This window comes from Numida meleagris, chromosome 6, assembly GCF_002078875.1.
Source record: "Numida meleagris isolate 19003 breed g44 Domestic line chromosome 6, NumMel1.0, whole genome shotgun sequence".
In the NCBI taxonomy this organism is placed as follows: Eukaryota; Metazoa; Chordata; class Aves; order Galliformes; family Numididae; genus Numida; species Numida meleagris.
The window spans coordinates 40,215,924-40,236,051 of record NC_034414.1 but is presented as its reverse complement, the minus strand read 5'-3'; the positions used below and the strand labels follow the sequence as shown (position 1 = coordinate 40,236,051).

The window sequence follows — 20,128 nt, the reverse complement described above, 5'->3', positions numbered from 1 at the left end:
CATGCTGCCCAAGCACCATTGCTCATAACAAACCCTCTCCTATACACCTGGTGTTGTGCAGGGCGATACTAAAAACCCAGGCAGAGACTGACCCCCGGTTTCCCCTTTCCTCAGATGCTGTTTCAAGCAGGACGTGGCCCGTAGGACGGCGACACATCAAGGCCCCGAGCACACGCTAGGCCCTTCTCAGAGCTCCAGGGAGAGAGGCGGCGGAAATGCGGTGGTGCTGAACGGACAGCTCAGCAGGCGGGGGGACCGGGGGATAGGAAAGGGACGGGGACGGGGGATAGAGAGGACCGTACTGGGGAGGGGGAGAGGGAGAAGAAAAAGAGGACAAAAACTGAAACAGGGACAGGACGGGGAGAGAAGTAGAAAGCGCAACAAGGCAGGACAAGGGCAGAGACATGGCAGGGTCAGCGACAGAGGCAGGGGACAGGGACAAGGCCGAACAGTGTGGGACAACAAAAGAGCAGAATGGGAGGGAGAGAAGGAAAAGGAGACAAAGGGAGAAGGAGAAGGAGAGCGGGGTCGGGCTGCTCTACGACGCGGCAGCCCCGGAATCTCGGCTTGACTGAGGGCGGCAACGGCGACCCCGAGGTGCCAGGCAGCCGGTACCGGGGCAGCAGGGACAAGAGAGCTGCAGGGCGGCGGCGTGCAGCGGGGCTGACCCCCAACAGCCGCCTGGGCTCTGCAGTCACCGCGGCTCCGGGGAGCTCTCTGGGGCTGCCGGCGAGGTGTGCTCGGGGTGCCGGGGCAGCCACGCCGCGATCGGGCTGGCTCCGAGCCGCCTTCGGTCCCCCGGGCTCTCCGCGTCCCCGCGGTACGAGCTGAGCCCCGGGGCCGAGGGAAGCACAAAGAGAGCCGGAGAAGCCCGCCCGGCCGGTGGCGATGCACTGTGGCCGGCCAGAGCCGCGACTGCGTCTGCGAGGCCGCCCGGCTTGGTAGCCCAGCGCCGCAGGTTGCATCCGGACAGCACTTGACCAGCTGTTTTGTGCATTTTCTAATTTCGTGCAGAGCAGGGCAGCGGTCAGAGAGGTAATCTGTAGATTCGTGGCTTTAAAGGATAAATTATAGCATTGGATTTGATCCGTATTGCAGTGGATTAGAGCAACCTCTCCCCCCTCCCCTTCTCCTCCCCCCTTCCCTTCCAATTCACTCCCCCCTCCTCCAGCACCACCTTTTTTCCTCTCATGCAATTCCAAAACTGACCCTGCCTGGCAGAGGGACTCTGTTAGGCGAGCGGAGCGGTGCCCACACCGCCGGCGCACCGCGGGAGCCAGCTCTTCCCCTTCAGTCTCCGCAGCCCCTCCGGGGCACCGCCGCTGCGAATTCCCCGGAGGCAGACGCCGGGGCCGGGCTGCCTCCGCCGCGCGCCGGGGAGCGGACGCTGCCCGGGGGCTCCCCTTTGCTCAGCCCCGCCGGGGCCGTGAGGCGGCGGCGAAAGAGAGCTACCCCCCCCCTCGGGGCACTCCCGGAGCAGAGCGGGGCCGGGGACCCGGCAGGAAATGGAAGGATGAAGTGTGCAGCCGGAGCGGTGATGTTCGTCCTCTCCTTGCTCTCCCCTGCAGGAACGTAATCCGCAATGCTAGTTCTCAGGTTGCTCAATGTTGTTGCTCCAGCCTACTTCTTGTGCATCTCCCTAGTGACCTTCGTCCTCCAGATCTTTCTCTTCATCCCCAGCATGTTCAGAGACCCCTCCACCACCCCACTTTTCTCTCCTGCTCTGCTGCATGGGGCCCTCTTCCTCTTCCTCTCAGCTAATGCCCTGGGCAACTACATCCTCGTGATCCAGAGCTCCCCTGAGGAACTGGGCAAGGGCTTTAACTTGGGCGAAGGAGCTGAAATGGTGGCGGACTGGCTGGATGGAAGCAGGTCCCCTGGCTCAGCCTTGCCCAGCACTCACTACTGTAGACTGTGTGCCAGAGTCACCCAGAGGCATGACCACCACTGTTTCTTCACAGGGAACTGCATCGGGAGCAGGAACATGCGGAACTTCATCATGTTCTGCCTCTACACCTCCCTGGCTTGCCTTGACTCCCTGGTGGCAGGCATGGCTTACATTTCTGCTTCACTCTCCATGTCCTTTGCAAACCCGCTGGCCTTCCTCACCCTTCTGCCTCACTCTATCAGCCAGTTCTTCTCAGGTAAGGATCCTTCCTTGGCCATGAGGAGCCTGTTCCTGCCCCAGGGCTCCAGGATGGTGGCCATGCTCTTTGCTGTTTGGCTTTGTGTGAGGGTGGGTGGACGGGGGGCAAGGGCATGGAGAGAATTGTCTGTGTTTGGTAAAGATCTCTTTAAAGGCAAAAGCTTCATCTGAAGTAGAGGCTGGGACCCACTCCAGGTTACAGCAACAGCCTTATTCATGTATATTCTGGAAAACACCCTGTAACCAGTTTCCAGAGATGGACTAGGGCTGCAGTCGTGAGTGAGGCATTTAGACAGAGGAGGGGGATTTTGTTCATTGTACTACAGGTGATAGTAGTCTTACATGCAGATGTGGGGAGTCTCCCAGAGGAGATATGATCATTCTCTTCATCCAAGTCATGCACCTACTCTACCTCCTGCCTCCTGGCAGAGCAAACTTACTGATTCTAACAGGAGAATTTGGGTTCAGGCATCGGAAATCAAGCAGGGAGTTTGTTAATGTAATGTGACCAAACACCTCTGTCTTCACTTTAGTCTGGGATGCAGCTCCCAGATTTGTCCAGAGCCAGGACAAATTATCCATACCTGCTCTCTGGAAGAGCTCTGCATCCAAAGCAAACATCTCTTTCTTCCTTTCATCATCCCTTATTTGTTCCACTGCTTTCCCCGATTTCCCTTCTCTTCCCATCCTCCTGTAAATGTCCCCAAGATTTCCCCCTTCCTCCCATTCATTCTGTTCCCGTGCCTTTTCCTCTGCTCTGCCAGCCCTGTCTCTTCACCTTTCACCAGCTCTCAGACTCTCCAGCCTCCTCCCTTTCTCTGTCCAAACCTAAGATCTAGATAAAACCTGATCTGTGACAATTTACTCCGCAGACAACAGAGTCTGCTCTGAAAGTAACAGCAGAAAAAGGCCATTTTCCCCATCTCATGCCGAGCACATTAAATCAGTTTTCATCAGACTAAAATAGGTATTCCACATATTTTAGCTTTGCAGCTTAAGATGAGCTCAGTAAGAAGGGCCTGGAGTCTGTTTTGGCTTGTGCACTGCCACAAGAATTGTTGATCATTATCTGACCGGAGGATCTCCATTGCTGGTGATACAAGAGCCAGAAAGGCCCCAGATTGCTTTTGGATTCCAGGCTTTTGCAGGTTTGCAGGGTTGCCATCTGAAAACAAACAAATATCTCTACTTGGCAAATGAGCAGATTTGTCATGGTAATCACTGCAAGACTATAAACATGAAATCCTGCCATGACATTTTTATTGAGTCATTTTTCCATGTAGAAGAATTTTTGTAAATAGTGTTGCATGAGCTTCACTAGCATTAAAAACACTTGGCATGATTTTGCCTGATGCCTAAGCTCTGCTCAGCACATCAGCCTGGAAGGGGAAGCAGGGATGTGGGAGAAGATTATCCAGGAATTAGTTCTCTCCCTGATTCTGTGGGCTCATCTGCACTGAGCTGCGACCTGGCACATGTTTGAAGAGCCACTGGAGTGCCCCAGCTCTGGTGTCAGCACCCACAGTGCCAAAGCAGGCACAGCAGCGTGTGAGTGGGATGTGATGGGGCTGGGAGCAGGGCTGAGGGCTTGGGCACCCTCAGCAGCCAACAGAATCATAGAAACATGATCCCATGGAATTACTGCCTCAGCTGGGATGACAGCGCACAGTAACATACAGATGCCACAATGACTTAGGAGGAAGGGCCTTTTGGGCTTTCATCAGTGCATTTACCCCCAGTGCAGGAAAGAGAAACACAACCTGGAATAGCTACTAGAAGAACTGCCCGCCCAATGTTCTAATGCAGCTATTACTTTGGTGGGATCTGAACAGATCATTGCTATAACAGGGAAAAAACTTTACCCTTTTTCTCCAACGTGTCCTTGGCACTGGGGAGGAGGCAGAGGACTGAAGCTGAATCTGCTGATCTCAGGTCAATTTGGAGTTTCCTGCTTCCATGCTGGGAAAATTTTTGGTTGGCTCGTTTCTCCCAGACTGTGCTCAGGCATGTGTTTTGGAGTCTGACCCAGAGTCTATAATTTCAGGCTGTGATTCAGTTTTTCTGGCATAGATAATGTATGGTAATAAGCTTGAGACCACGTCAGGTCAGTCAGAGCAAAAGCGAATCCGAGACTGAAGTGGACTGTGGTGATGAGGGACAAATGAAGAGCGCTTCTGCAAATACGGGTCAGGCTGAATCCAAGAAAGGAAGGATAGAAAGTGCATTTTTGTGAGCAGCCTGAAAATAAGGTTAAAAAAATGCACACATCCGGAAAATATGACTGAGAGATGCTGAATAAATGCAAAGGGAAACAAGTATAATTACTTATTTGATGCTGAATTTCAGCAGCTCATAGAACTAAAGCTTACAGCTGTCTTCCCAAGACTAGGAAGAAAGTCACTTTCCCCCACTCCATCCCATCTAAATATCAGCTGTAGAAGGGAACACATGCCTGTCACACAGGTCCAGCAGAAGAAGGGCAGAGAAACCTGTATTTGGCTCTGCACTTCCCGTTTGGTTACATTATTCTGATAGAATTGGTCTGAGGTTTTGTCACCATTCTCGGCGCTGTTCTCCCCTTGCTGCCTGGCATATGAAGCCCACTGGGATCTAATGAGAAGGGAACGATGATGCTGCATTTAAAGAGAAAGATGAACAACTCTGGTGCCTTTTCCAAGCAGGATGATCCAACAGTTTGGGGCGGCAAGCAGCGCCCTCACCAATAGCCCTCAGTGGCCTGCAGGCAGAGCCCAGGCCTGAGTGCAGGGTGTGGGCCTGTGCCAAGCTCCTGCTCATACACTGCACACTGGGCAGGCTGGGCTCAGGGACCACGGGCTGAGTGGCACACAGCCTTCTGTGTCAGTGAATCAGGGGTGTTTCATAATGTATTGATACACACAAAGTAAATTATGTATACATTCATCTGCACACGTTAGCTCTCCCTGTGCACTGAAAGGTCACTCCCTGAGAACTGTTATCACAGTAATATTTTCTGGAAGGAGCTCTATAAAACAGTTGTAGAGGAAAGAGCTCACAGAACATCTGTATTTAAACACATTCAGCATAAATATATACTATAAGGATTTGTTGAACTTGGAGCTTCAGATGCACAAAATGTTTGGAGTATTCTGGTGGCAGCTTTAAAAAAGGGAATTTGGACTGTGTTTTGGAAAGTTTTCTGTTTCAGTTCCTTGCATTCATGTGAAATCTGTATTTGTCCAGTGGTAGGAAAGTCACTACTGATTTTTCTTTTTTAAAAAACATATTGTATATATATACACGTACAGTGATTACACATATCATAGAATGGCTTAGGTTGGAGGGGTCCTTAAAGCCCACCCAGCTCCAACTTGTGCTGTGGGCAGGGCTGCCCCCCACCAGATCAGACTGCCCAGGGCCCCATCCACCTTGCCCTTGAGCACCTCCAGGGATGGGGCATCTATGGCTTCTCTGAGCATTATGTATAATAATGAGCCCCAAATCTGCCTGGTGTTAATGCACATAGTAAGGCTTCTGGAAGCATCTAAATGGTGTAGAACTGTGTCTCCTTCCAAAAGGAGCCTGGGAATCCCTGAGTTCCTGTGCTTAGCAGGCAGGCGCTGAAATCATTTCTTCAAAATAGAGCTAAAGTCTTACAAATGCCTTTTACTTCTGGCTGAGACTGCCCCTGAAATCCAGATCCTCACATTAACTGCAAAGGGAGAACTCTGCAGAGACTGACACCATTTTAGCACCTCCCCAGCGGGGTGCACTGCCTGGGGCACTACACAGAAAGCAATTTTATGTCATTAGTCACCACCCTGCCTTTTTCCTCATTCACCTCTTGTATGGCTGCTCAATATGGCCAGCCAGGCTCTCGGGGCCGCGTGTGATGCTGACACATGAGAGGTGCCTAAACTCTTTCTTTTGCTGTTCCCCTCCCCTGACTGTCATTGTGCAGGGGCTCTGCTCAGCTCTGAGATGTTTGTCATCCTCATGCTCTACCTCTGGCTTGGGATTGGGCTGGCCTGTGCGGGGTTCTGCTGCCACCAACTGCTGCTGATCCTGCGTGGGCAGACACGGTACCAAGTGCGGAAGGGGATGGTGGTGAGAGCTCGGCCCTGGCGGGAGAATCTTCGGGAGGTCTTCGGCAAGAGATGGCTGCTGGGGCTTCTCATCCCCATGCTGAATGTGGGAAATGACTGCCGCAGGCAGAAAGTGAAGTAAAACCCCTGCGTGTGCATCCCTTGCAGGCAGCACTCCCCAGCTCCCAGACCGTGAGGAGCTGGGCCACTCCATCCCTTGAGACTGCACTCTCTGCAGGAGGATGGGACCGGTTATCCAAGAGAATCAACTTAGCCTATTAATGCAGAGATCACACACCATGTAGAGGAAGAGATACTGCAGCTTAGTAGTCACATCACTGCACCTGCATACATGGCAACAGGCTTTGAACTAGCAGCAGGATTAGTCAGATCTCAGCTCCCTGCCCTTGGCCACCTGTATGTCCCCAAACAAGCTACAGCAGGAGCTCCCTTTGAGATCCTGGGTTGTTGTGGTAGGCTGCAAAACCGACACCTGCTCACTGGGGGCCTGCAAGGTGCCTTTGGCCCTTTTGTGCTGGAGGCAACTTCACAGCACTGAGAAGCCCCCCCTGGCAGACCTGCAATGCAATCAAGCCTCCATAGGAGCAGGCTGTGAACATGGCTGTGGTAGCAGATGAATCTGCTCTCAAAAGGCTAGAAAAGCCAGGAAAGAAACAAAGAGAAATCTAGTATTTCTCCATTTCTGTCTCAACCCACTCCCTGTGTGATGACATGCCAACACTGCATCTTTGCCACTTGCTTTCAGCAGCCCTTTGCCCAGGAATGCAGCACAGGCAAAGCTGCAGCAAGCAGATAAATCAGTATCAGGCAGAGCACAGGGAGAGGCAATGCAGAGGTGAGGGGAAAGCTGTGTCTGAGGAACTGTACCGTCAGGCTGGGTGAGAAGGAGAGGAAAGAGCACGTCCAAGGACGTGTCCACGTCCTTTGCACCACACTCTGCAGAGGGCACCGGTACTGTTGGTGCTGCGAGGGGATCTGAATCCCAGGAACAAGAGCAGTTCCAGTGGATCAGGACACTTCTCTTTGCACTAAAACCAAAATAATGTTTACCTCAGACATCCCTGCCACACAGTGTTTATAGTCTCTCCAGGGCAATTCTCTCTTGCATTGCCGCAGAGGGGTAAATTCATCCATGTTATAACTCCATTAAGGAGGTTAATGGAATTACTACAGGGATTAATCAGCCTAATGTGTCAGTTGTTTTCCAGCTGCAGCAACAGCCCTTGAGATCAGTGCTGAGATCCTATGCTAATAGGTGCCTTAAGAAAGAACGTGTGACATTGACCAGGATTGTAGTGCTGGGATCGCCAGCACCTGAAACAAGAAGCCGTTGTTTTGGCAAACTGCATCAGCTTATGCAGGCTGGGTAGAAATCCATTGCTTCTCTTTAATAAGCTGGGGAGTATGCTGACAAGCCGTGAAAAATGTGTTTTCCTTCCTCAAAAATGCTCCCTATGCATCCCAGGTAGAGGAGCACATGTGCTCGTATCCTTGCATTCCTCATGAGCCACAGCAGAGGCACGCAGTCCTATAGGTAACCATCCTCCACCGCTTCACACTTGTATACATGTTTGGATCAATAATAATGTCCGTTGTGATGAGCAGAGCAACCCTGAAAATATACTGAAAAAACCCTAACTGGATAATTAAAACTTGTAGTATACAAACCCTTCCACACTGCGTGTGTTCGCATGAATGCACCACTGTTGCTATGTGTAATAATCTGTATTTTCACTAACAGTAAACAATAAAAAGTGTTTTGACTTATTATGATGGCTGTATTGTGCATCTTAACAGTTCACTAGCTGTCTTTGTATATGGCAGAAGCTACGTTTGTTACCTCATGCATACAGGCACTCTGAAGGAAAAAGTCAGGATGTGTTTGTTGGTTTGTCAGTAATTCATTGTAAGATTTTGGACAAGTCCTTTCACCGTTTCTACTTTAATGTAATGACCAATCTAAAAATGCATCTAACAGGCAACTTGGAGACATGTTCTAATCGCTATTTAAAAATTACACTACAAACCTCAATGGAAAGCTACAGGAAAATTAAGTATTGTCATTGCCCATGAACAGCATCTCCAAGTAAATTATTCCCTGCTGGTGAGGTGGCAGCAAGGTGAGCAGACAGTCACCTTGTCACTGGCAGCTGAGCCAGCACTTGGAGCCACACACCTCGTCTTGGACGGGCTCCAAAATTATTCTTGTTCCACCGATTAGTTGATGCAACAACTTTCAGATATTTCTACAGGCAAAGGGCTCCTGAGGTTTCACATCAGCAGAAATTATGTTCTTGCCCTCTGCTGCTGGCACTTGGATGCTGCAGTTCGGGCAGCTTGTGGCACTCAGGGCCTGCTGCCAAGCCATGAGCTTCTTGGGTGTGACATGGTGGGAAGGGCACAGCCTGCTCACAGCTTGGGTGGCCTGCCTGTGAGGACAGTCCTGTGCAGGCAGTGGTGTTAACTGCCCCCAGAGCCTGCTGTCTCTGTGCACCAGTGCTGGGCCATGACAGCCCTGTGCCAGAGTCAGAGCTGTCTGCCCTTGCTGCAAAGCCTCACTCCTTGTTTCAGCCCAGGGGAATCTCAATATGAGCAACCACAGCATGGCTCCCCACAATTATCCTTCACCCAGTTATTCTTCCCCGTGACTATTCAGACACCTGCGTTCTGACTGTAAATCATCACATCGTCATTTTGTGCAGTTAAACACTTCCTCTGCAGAAAACAGCTGGATGTCAGCAGAAGTGGTGGGACTCTCAGATGTATGCAGTCTTTACAGTTATGATCCACTGGGATGAAAAGAGCTATAAAAATGTGACATTACAGTGACCCCATGTATTGGCTGATTTCTCTCTTCATTCCCAGTTGCATGGACTGCCCTATTTGGGGCAGAGCAGTAGTTCTGCAGGAACAGCTGAAAGCGTCTCTTTAATTATCCCGCTGTCCTGACATCCCTTCCCGGTCATACCTGTGCATTCACTTTTAGAAATCCTCGGGCAGAAAATATAACAGGCCTCAACAGCTCTGAATAGAGCCTTTGCTCTTAGCTATGAATTAGTAAATGAAGGCTTAGCTCAACAGCAATGTCACAAATTCTCAGCTAAATCTGTTTGATTGGCTCTACAGTTTTATAAGGGTAAATAATAAACGCTTCCCATTTTCTGTGCTTAGAGAGCTATTGCTTACCATTTGCATTTTATTAAGTAGCAGCTGCCATAGCAAAAACATTTCAGAACATGATTTCTCGTGACAATGTCTAAGTATTTCTAACAATTTAAAAAAATAAACATTTAGGGCTTCTCTGGGCTTTGGAAAATCAGATGTTCATAATTTCTTCTCTGGTAATGACAAAGGCTGAGGGAAAAGCTCCCTGTTGCCCAACTCCTTGCCACAGAAACCACAGGATTTTGCTGAGTGGCTTGTCTATTTTCAGCGTGTCTTCCTGAAAAGAAATAGTGCCATCTCTAAGGCCTCAGAAGCCTTTGCAATGACAATGGAAAACAAATTGAGGAATGTAAATGCAAAATAAACCAGGAGAAGTCTGTTCTTATATATAGTAAAATTCTCATATAAATAAGAAGTAGGCAGTGTTTGTTTAGTACTACACTATTGGGCAGTCATTCAGGTCCGCATGCAAAAGGTCTTCACTGGATAAATTCAAAGGATACAGAGTTGAAACTTGAAGAGTCTGAAGTAATAAGGCACAGGAAAGATATGAGAAAAGATTATGTGAAATAGCATTTATCTTCTTTAAGAAATAGCCAACTCAAGGGGGATGATCACAGTCTAAAAATACTTGCAAGGAGACAGAATAAATGAATGAGTGGACTCATTAGCTGTAAGAAGATAGCTGGAGGAGGACAGGCAGTCCTGTAGTGAGGAAAAGAAAAGCCAAGGTCAGGGATGAGGGCAGCTATCTTTATAACAGTCAGTGGAGAGCAATCAGAGAAAGTGTCCCCAGTAAGAGCAGAAGTGGTTTTATGTTGGTAGGGATGATGTACCAACATCCAGCAGGCGGTAGCAGGTATGACAGCACAATTCAAGTTATCTTTATTGATTGTTGACTGAAAAGACATGGAGAAAGCCCAGTCTGAGAAAATTCATTTTTAATAATTTTCTGCACAAAACCCCTCAAAACCCTTCAGCAGAACTGAAAGGGCTTTTTTCAGCTGAACAACAAATGATGCTACAAGCAGGTGCTCAATGACTAGAAGTCGTAAGTTGTAAGAGTAGAATCTGAACAATAACAGTTCTCTTCAAGTTACTTAGAGACTAGCCAGAGCTATCATGGTTGGAGTAAAGAAATGACCTTCTTGTCCAAAATGAATAAATAAATGGAGAAGAAAATTTAAAGGATCTAAGGAGACTCTGTACCCTTCTAGCTGTTTACATTGATAGAAACATAATGTCAAGCAACATTCATTAATAAACAGTAATACGTTCTCTAGTAACAGTGTGTCCAAACATGGATTCTCTGCTTTTTCAGTTATTTTCCAGAAAACCAGGGGAATAAAGAGCTCTTGGAGCTTACACCAAATGTCAGCAAATATGGACTAGTTAGTGTTTCTGATCTCCTGTGGAAACATCCTGCCAGCATCCTCATCTTCACCACACCAAAGAGGTCTTAGTATCGGGCATCCCTCAGGATCTAACTGGCGAGAGATGATGGTGCTCAAGCAGGCCAGTCCCATGACCCTTAAGGATTTGGAGTCAGCATTTTCCAGTCTCTGCATGTGTTTACAAAGAAAAAACACAAGTTCTCAAGTGCTAGTGTCAAGTATCTTGCACAGTGCCTCATTTAACATGCTGGCAGACAGCTTAATAGTAGTTCCAGAACTGATGTCAACTGAAAATACATGGAGCACATTGCAACAATTTACTTTGAAAGTGGAAAGGAGTGAATGGCAGTAGCCAGCTCCGCACGTACAAGAGAATGCTCACCTTGTGATCAGTGGGGATGGGAAAGTTTCATTTGTCTGCTACTGATTTTCTCAGCACTGCTGTTAATCTATCTTGATCTTGAATAGTTAGCAACTTGAATTTCCTATGATTGCTGTATATCCACAGGCTTAGGGGTATGTCGAGCCTCTGGTATGTTATTCAGTTGTTTTTCTCCATCTATTTTTGCCACCAATCATTCCCAGATTCAGGTTTTCATCATGCCTGACTGGAAGATTCCCATTAGATGTCAGGTCAGTCTCTCAGTTGCTTATATTAGATAAGAAGAAGTGAAGACTTGTACTAATGTGTCATAACACTGCTGAAAATGCAATAAATTGGTTTTTCCAACACTGTACCCTTAAAAATCTTAAACCTGCAATAGCGAAGGAGTTAATACAGTGGACCCAAATGAGGAAGTCCTCAGAGTTAACAAGCAACTGTTGCATGCAGCCTTGTCACAGAGGCTGTTATCAGGGAAGGGAAGGATGTTATCCTCCATGACTGCTGGACACCACAGGTGAGCCTTAGGATCACTGACAGAAAAACAAGGGACAGGTCCAGCATCATCAGCCAGGACTCTTAACGGCTTATGATTGCTGGGATAAAACTGTTGAAGAGTACAACATAATCAATTCTTGTAGGTCTAAACATGACCTGCCAAAATCAAGCAGGTCCTGAGTCCAGATGCTAAGAAAAACACAATGGGAGAAAACTCATAATAGCACTACCTAAAGGAGAAAGTGTTTCTGTAGACAAAGGCTACCAAGCACTTGATGCTATGATCAGTGATTTGAGCAATGGAAGTTCCTTCAAATCTTGGAAAAGCTGTCCCTCCTATTAACAACTTCCTAGTGCCAGCTTCTTATTACTTTTCATGTAGAATTTGATATTCAAGACTTCTGTTTGATGTCCTCTGTGGATATGGAAATAAAGTGACTGACGGCAGGAAGAAAAGGTGGCAATGAAGCTCTACTAAGCTATCAGACATATTGTTTAAGGAGATCTAAAACCTCTTTTAGAGCTGCTGGACACAGAGCTCCGTTAACTTCTGAGTAAAAACAAACAAAAAAGCTTGTATGTTTCTAATACCAGGAGGAGAGGTGAAATTTCAAATCAAATAATAAGATTCAGTTTCTGGTTCCCAGAATTGGAGCATATTCTGAGTGTGTGAATTCAGCCAAACACCACCTCATATCATCCCATTGCTTCAGGGAAGTCATGCAGTCTGTAGGGGTTTCAGAAATTTGCCCATACAATCATTGCAGCTGGCAGACACCGTCAGCCTGGGCAGAGCTGATGGCCTCCTGCAGCAGGAGATACCATCAGCTCAAAAATTCTACTGCCTGGGCTGCATACCAAAAGCCCCTTAGCTCAGATAAAAATCTTTTATGTATCACAGAAGCTTTCTGCCACATGTGGGTTTGTGGTACAAGAACTTCTGTCATCAGGCTGGAGGCAAACGCATCTCTCCCCTTGACAATCTGTCTTTGGCTCTGCGTACCGACTGCTCCTGTTGAGCTAATTTGGTGAACACTGGTTCAGCGTCATCCAGTCATCCTCTGGGAAAGGATAAATTTAGGGGAGGGGAGGGTGCTCATTAGGGTATGTATTATGTTGACAGAAAGAGTAGGAAAGTGTGAAATACACGAAGGAGTATGCCAACCCAGACTACAAATTATAGTATGATGGACAAACTCAGTATGAGCCTGCAGAATAAGGAGATAGCATTTCAGAATGCAAATGAACTTGAAATAAACAAAAAATACAATAAACCTTTTCCATCGTGCTCTGATGCAATAAAAACATGGAATATTGTATTCAGCTCTGCTCTCATTATTCAAACCATATGGAATTCACAGAAAGCCATAAATGATTAAGAAACTGAGAAATGGATTTGCATGAGGAAAAAATGGTTGTATTTGCCTTGGGCAAGTTGCTTTGGGCAACTACGGCCAAAGTGGAGGTGAAGAAAATGTGGTAACCATCCATATGTACTGAAGTGTTGAAGAAATAATTCTTGTGGGATGAACAAGCAATATCTAGAAACAGAGTTCAACTTAATAAGAAGAAGCGACATTAAAATTTCAGGAAGCAATTCCAAAAGACAGTTTTTCCACTGTTAACCATTAGAAGAAACTTATGTTGGAGAAGCTGGAGTCTTCACATCTAGGGGGCTTCAAAATGGAATGGGGTTTTATAAAGCATAGTGAACAGGATACAACTTGTTGCTGGAAAACAGTGGAGAAGAGCGAACTAGAGAAGCTTCCACTTTTTACCTAAACTGTAGTTCTATAGTTCAAGTTTAAGTCAATTAGATACTGATCATAGGCACCTCGGACTTGTTTATATTATTATGACACTTTTCTACTCTGAGTTGCACTTCCTGCCATCTCAGCTGAGTTAAAAATATTGTTACCATAATTTTTTATTCAGTAGAAGTAACAGGAAATGCAAATAGTTGTGCAAATAAAATAACTATATATAAGTGGTATATGTTGAAAGAGGCACAAAACAGGGTTTTCGTTGTCTCCTCATAAGCATGGGCTTACGCTTGTAAATGTTACTGCAGTGTTGACAGACAGCAGAGAACTTCTCGATTTTATATCCCTATAGTAGTTATCTGTGCAATGACAAGTAATGATCTTCCTCAGCATTTCAACAAGACTAAGAAAAACCCAAACTGCTTGTTTTTAACCTCTCATATTTTCAAGCCCCTCCAGAATAACAACTCTATCTGTGTGAAATGAAATAAACATTCCTATATTTCTATTTCATTTTTTTAGATTTTGAAATGAAGTGTTAGGTATGCTAATTTCCTATAATGCAACTTTCAGATAAGAAACTTTGCCAATTAAGAACCTCTGGAAATATCACAATCCTTAAATAGAGCTGCTACATAAATACATGTAAGGCGTGACATCATAACAGATTTAAGATCTTTGTTGAATTTTGACATCATTTTAGGATGTCCTTTCTTTTCTTTCTTCAATTTACCTCTCCTCTAATACAGGAAAATATTTTTGATAAAACATAGCAGGTCATTTGGAAAAGACTTGTCTGGAAGAACTGGGAGATCATCACAGTATTTGGGAAATATCAAAGAGGAAAAAGTAGACATTTCATTATCTCAGCTATTATTATTTGTGAAGCCACTAGAATGACCTTTTATGCTCATCTGATAAAATTTACTCAATGAAACCTCAGTGGAAATGTAGCCAATATGTAACTTATATCCCCCCCCCCCCCAAAAAAAAAAAAAAAAAAACACAAAACTGAAATCAAAGTGTTAACAGGTTCTATAGATTTTCACCCCTCCTCCTCATAGGAAGTCCCTGAGGCACTAGACGTATTATTCTGCTAGTCAGAAGTCTCCAGTACTATATCAGAGAAAAAAAAAACACAACTATTTTGCAGGTTAACTAACCAAATGTCAAGTTTTTTAATAAATGTGAATTTGGGGGAGAAACGCTACATAACTTGGGCAATGTAGTTGTACAAATAGCAAGACTGTGTCTCTAAAGTTCCTTCAAGGCATACAAAACTTCCCTTCATTAATGCATTACTACATATTATAGCATAATCTGAATGACAAATATTTAAGCTGTCTCAAAAGTCAAATTCTTATAAAAAATAAATCTATGCCCTGATCTTTTTTTTACCTTGGGTTTTGACAAATCTCAGTGCCTCTCCAACAAAACTATGCAAACAATATCAATAGGCATAAACGATCAGGACAGGTCGTCAACGGATGAAAAGGCAATAATGAAAATACTCTCAGTCCTAACAGCTGCAGAGCAACACAGTACAGGAAAAAAAGATTTAAACAAACACTTAGTTTCAAACATAGTCACAGTCTCATCACTACAGCTGAACTACTCACATCTTTCATTTCAGTCATTTGTTTCTAAGTTCTCTTGGTTAGGCTGCAGAAGTCGGTGTCTTCCACGACTGAGATCAACATGTTTTTCTGATTTAAAATACTGTAACTTTTTTAGATAACAAAATGTAACATCTGATAAGCCTCCAGGATTTCGACCTCTGTTTCACATGTTGCATTACTACAGTTTATTGAACAAGTTTACACACTGGGGAGGAAAAAGACATGCGTAGGCATAAATTAATCTATGTGTGTGGGCAAGATAGCTGTCTGCTTACACCACAAAAGCTGGGGAGGGTTTGTCTGCAACACAGCCAGCTATCACTCTCTTCAGACCCCTAGCCTTGTCAACCTGGAGAAATGTAATTTTTTTCCCGTTAGGCATAGAAGAAGAGATTTTAGTCTCCATATTCCTTCAGTACAGTTTTCCAAAGCATAAGGAGTAAGTTTCTATATTCACTGGTGGAATTGCATTAGGGGGAAATTAATCCAGAGGCCATATAGTTTAACTCACTAAAATGAAACAAATTGTAGGTTAGTACAACTACATAGATGTTCAGCCTTTAGAAAATCCAGTACCAGAACCATGGCAGCCCACAGACATTTCTTGTAGAAAATGCCAATATTGCAATTCTTGTAAGACAAGTTTAAAGATTTTATAATAAGCAACAAATATTGTTTTTTTTCAATGTCATATTTGAGAAGATCCAAGTGCCTTGTCCAAGGTGATACAAGGAACAGAGCCTCAGACCATCTCAATTCCAATCGTATGTTATTGTTTAAACTATTTCATGCAGCACTAATGATGGCAGTACTGTGTGCTTTTGAGCTGGGCGTGATTTGCAGAATTATGCCATGAACCTAAGCCCACAGCATTCTCTTTCGACAGAGAAAAGAGGAGAACAAGCAGCCAGCGATGGCAGCAAGTGAGTTCATTTCCACTACCAAAATATATTTCAGCTTATAAATCCAGATCAAGTGGGTAAAGGTAATCTTCATGGTTAAAAATAGATTTTTTATAAGAAATCTGGTAAAAAGATTAGGACGTTGTGTGTGGATGGCTACCTTAAGATCTGTTTTCATGCATCATCATAACATTGCTTATCAGTGTTCTTTTCCTTTCTGCTTTTGTTCTTTACTAGCAGCTGCCACCTACTTATGGTATAAATTTTGTGGAATTTACTTCATCTTTTTCCACTTCCATCCCCTCAAATTGCTGAGATTTTGGGTGTCAGCCATACGGCGACCAGTTCCTCACTTAAATTTCTCTTATTTTATCTTCTACCTGATGTGATTTTTTAGACTATGGAAAAAGGAATGGAAAATTACAGTGCATTGAGAGCACTGTTATCCCAATCACTAAAACCAAGATTGAGAGCTGATATTACACATCATAAATATCACCTCTACACCAAGATCTTCTTTGAGAGAAAGAGACCAGCAAAATCTCAGAAAAGTAAAAAGCCCAAAAGTATACGTCAGACATGTCAGTGCTAACGGTACAACCTGTTGGACAGTAAGTATGCTCATAATTGCCAATATCAATTTCATGTTGTTATGAATGCTACGAATGCTGGGGTTAAGGCAATTCTGACCCGCAGCTTGAGCGCCATGGAAATGCATGAAAAAGTTCAAGAACTGAGAACTGCTATATTTGGTTTCATTCCAAGCAGAAACAATTCCAGGCAAACAGAGACTTCTTTTGAGTCACAGTTATATTTTAAATGCTTTAGCCCATTTACCGAAAAATGATGTGCTAAGAACTGATCTCACATCAGAACAGGGAGCAATAATGGAATTATGGAAATGCTCCCAAAGTGAAGTTAGACTTTGGGGAACAACAATCTGTTTTCCTCCCTTCTCCATAATATTATGAGACGCAGGCAGTGGCCTATTGCTGTTATTATTTTTTAAGAGGTAATAGTGATTCTTTGCAGGACTGCTGAGTGCTTGAACTAACTGCCACTATGGCTAGATGAACTAATCATGCAGGTACTCCCCAAGGTGTTCATCCATGCACAAACTGTTGTTATAATGACACAGAGCAGGAAAAGTGCTATCGAGGAGTAACCTCATCCCCAGGCATTCAAGGACTTTATTTTATTGGTATTCACCGGCTTCCACTCACCCAGCCAATCACACCAATAAGCTCACCCCTTTTACATCAGATGGCTGCAGAGTCTCTGGTTGGAAGGTGTTATTGTGTTGGAGAAGCAATGGAATTTGAAAGAAAGCCTTAGAAACTGCAGTGATGCTTCCTGTAACTTTGCTGGCTCCAGGATCAGGCAGAGGCAGTGCATCATTCTGCTTTGCCTGACATCACTGCTTTAAGTTTGACAGCAGAAAAAAATGAGCAGCGTAGCATTTTTCACATGCAGGCAAGCCTTTTGTTCACATCTCAGCGTTTCATAGAAGTAAACCACATGGCTGTGGCCAGAAGGAGCATCTCCTGAATGTTCAGCGTCATTTTGAAAGGCTAGAAGCTTGTCAAGGCCATTGGTGCATCCATGCACCAGCCCCTCATGCTGAACACCATCACTTCTCTAACTCTACTGATGCGCTGCCATTGCAGACCACAAATGTTGCAGCAACAGACCCTCAAGCACAGTCACCGCTCTGCTCTTTTTCCAGTTTGGAAAAAAATCCATTTCGAGGATTTTTAGTATTCAGGTGATTATCTTCAAGTTCAGGCTTGCCTTACTTGTGCAATCAGTGTGGAAACAAATGTTTGGGAATGCATCTTGGCCCCTTTTCATGCAACTGATGTCAGCCACCCACTCTCAGAGTGAATTCAGAAAGCATTATTGTACAACAATTGTTGCAAGCATGGTCAGGGGTAGAATATTGAATAGTGAGATGGGAAAGCCAAGCTCAGTGTGATGAAAGCTATCCTTTCCTGAACTCCAAGCATATTTGGACATGCTGCATAGCACTAGCATTTGCATGGGAGATAACTTTTAGCAAAAACACATGCTTCAAAGGATCAAATACTTCTAAGAACTGGGATGCTAGTGGGTACCTTGGATAAAACTGAGATTTTATAACTTTGTAGTATTTCATGTGTTGTTATATGCTTGTCCAGCAGGTAATGCTGATAGCCCACCGGTATCAGTCAGACTGTTGCCTTGGTACCTGCAACTTTATGACAGTCACGACCATCTTCTCAGTGACAAGAAATACCATAATTTTTGTGGGTTGTTTGGTGCGCCACGAGAAAAACTGCACCCCTTCCAGCTGAGATGTTGCTGTCCTGACAACACATCACCAGCCTTGAGAATACTCCGACCACATCAAAACTGATTTGAGATTTTGTAGCACGCAAGATTTACTTTTTGAAAAACTGCTCATGACATTGCTGTTAACTTCTGGGTGGGAGGCAACTGTAGCACAAAACAATAGGCATGATTACCATTTATTCTGGGTAAAACAATTTTCCTAGTATCTACTCTTATTTCACACTACACACTAAACACAAAACTCACAAAATTCTCATTGCACTAACCTCTGCCTCTGTGAAGTATAGCACAAGGTCTATCTGGTACAGCAGTGTTTTGTACTAAATAAAACCCTTTATTTTATTCTCATTTCTTAAAATTAGACATATTAGGGGCATTGTGGAAAAACGGTATTTGTATTTGCTGAGCTAAGAATTTCCTCAGGAGGTGCAGTTTTGTCTTCACTTACCCAGGAGATCTGCTACAGAAGATTATGTTTCTTCAGCATGAGGTGATGGAACCACTCTTCAAAGCTGGGGTCCCATTTCCTGTACAGGAAGTCCAAAACAATTCAGAAGGTGATGAAGATAAAGGGAAATAATGTTTGCCCACCCACACTGTCCAGAACATTTCCCCACTGCTTAAGATTCACTGAAAAATGAATGCTATGACTAATGCTGCAAAACACTAAGCTTCCAGACAAAATACATTTTCATTTCCAATAAAAACATACGAGTTTTCCATTCAAAGCACATAAATTTTTCACACAGTACTATCTATTAAAAAACAATAAGCATTGGTTTTCTGTCTGTTATTGGATTTCTTTGTCCTGCTAAATTTAAGTGGCCTAAAAAAAACCCAACCCTACTACTGTTATGGAAAAAAGTGAAATTGCCTAAGTGGGCATGGTAAGGGGCATTCCAGTTCCATTAAACTAACTCAATTAATTTAATCACAATAAGAAGAAAATAGTGAAGAAGCTGATGAAACCCCCCTTTCAGCCCTGAAAAGCCCTACTTCCTCCCTTTCTTAAAATGTACAAGATGTAGAAGGAATCTCTATAGCTGGCACTGCTCCATTTCAAGATGGAAATTATATTGCTGCAGTGCAGAATGGCAAAAGCATTTCAGAAAGATTTCTGTTGCGCGATTAGAAAAAGGCCAGATGTATTCCTCCCGTATCACGGTAACAGCTTGAATTCCACTTCAAAAAAGTAAATTAAGACATTTTAAACAACAATTGTTAAACATTTTTAAGTCAGCAAGTCTGAATAAGACATGATTGAAAAATTAACAGAAACTAAACAAAAAGCTCTATGAACCATCAATGTGATTTCAATGAACTTCAGACTGCTAGGCAAGATTTCAGTGGACTGAGGGGAGGGAAAATCTAATACAGCTCCAGCTTTTCAGAAGGTAGGAAGATGGATCTGAATGAACATAGGCTGCAGAACATGGAGAAAGCAATAGAATAACCGGTAATTTTTGATTAAGCAAGTATAAAGCAAAAATAGCTGAAATTAATGAAGCTTAAAAGAAATACAACTGGTCAAATAAAATTGAGACCTTATTTTGATTAAATGGAATTGAAAATTGACGGGAGGACAAAAACAAGGATCTATTTATACTTCTGATGGGTATTTAAAATGCATCATATGACACACTCTGATGCCAGAATTATATGAAATTAACTGATGGTTAATGGACTAATGGACGGTGTGAAATGTATTACAACCACAGTCTCTTAATTTTATATAGAAATCTGTCAAACACTGTCTTCTTCCATTGAAACAAAAGCAGTCTAAAATTTGTTCCTGACTATAACATTATTTAATATTATTTTAAATTGGAATGCAACATAAAAT

The 20,128-nt window shown here is 44.2% G+C and overlaps 1 protein-coding gene and 1 long non-coding RNA gene across 2 annotated transcripts; one reads left to right on the top strand and one right to left on the bottom strand.

Annotated features, from left to right (window-relative positions):
• Positions 753 to 10,132, top strand: ZDHHC22 (zinc finger DHHC-type containing 22). Its single transcript, XM_021401962.1, has 2 exons — positions 753 to 2,144; positions 6,087 to 10,132. The coding sequence occupies exons 1-2, from the start codon at positions 1,583 to 1,585 to the stop codon at positions 6,350 to 6,352; spliced, it is 828 nt and encodes a 275-aa protein (XP_021257637.1). The 5' UTR covers positions 753 to 1,582; the 3' UTR covers positions 6,353 to 10,132.
• LOC110401176 lies at positions 13,072 to 18,800 on the bottom strand. The gene is made up of 2 exons (XR_002440299.1): positions 18,734 to 18,800; positions 13,072 to 18,429 (listed from the first exon to the last, which is right to left on the bottom strand). It is a non-coding gene; the product is annotated as an uncharacterized LOC110401176 (long non-coding RNA).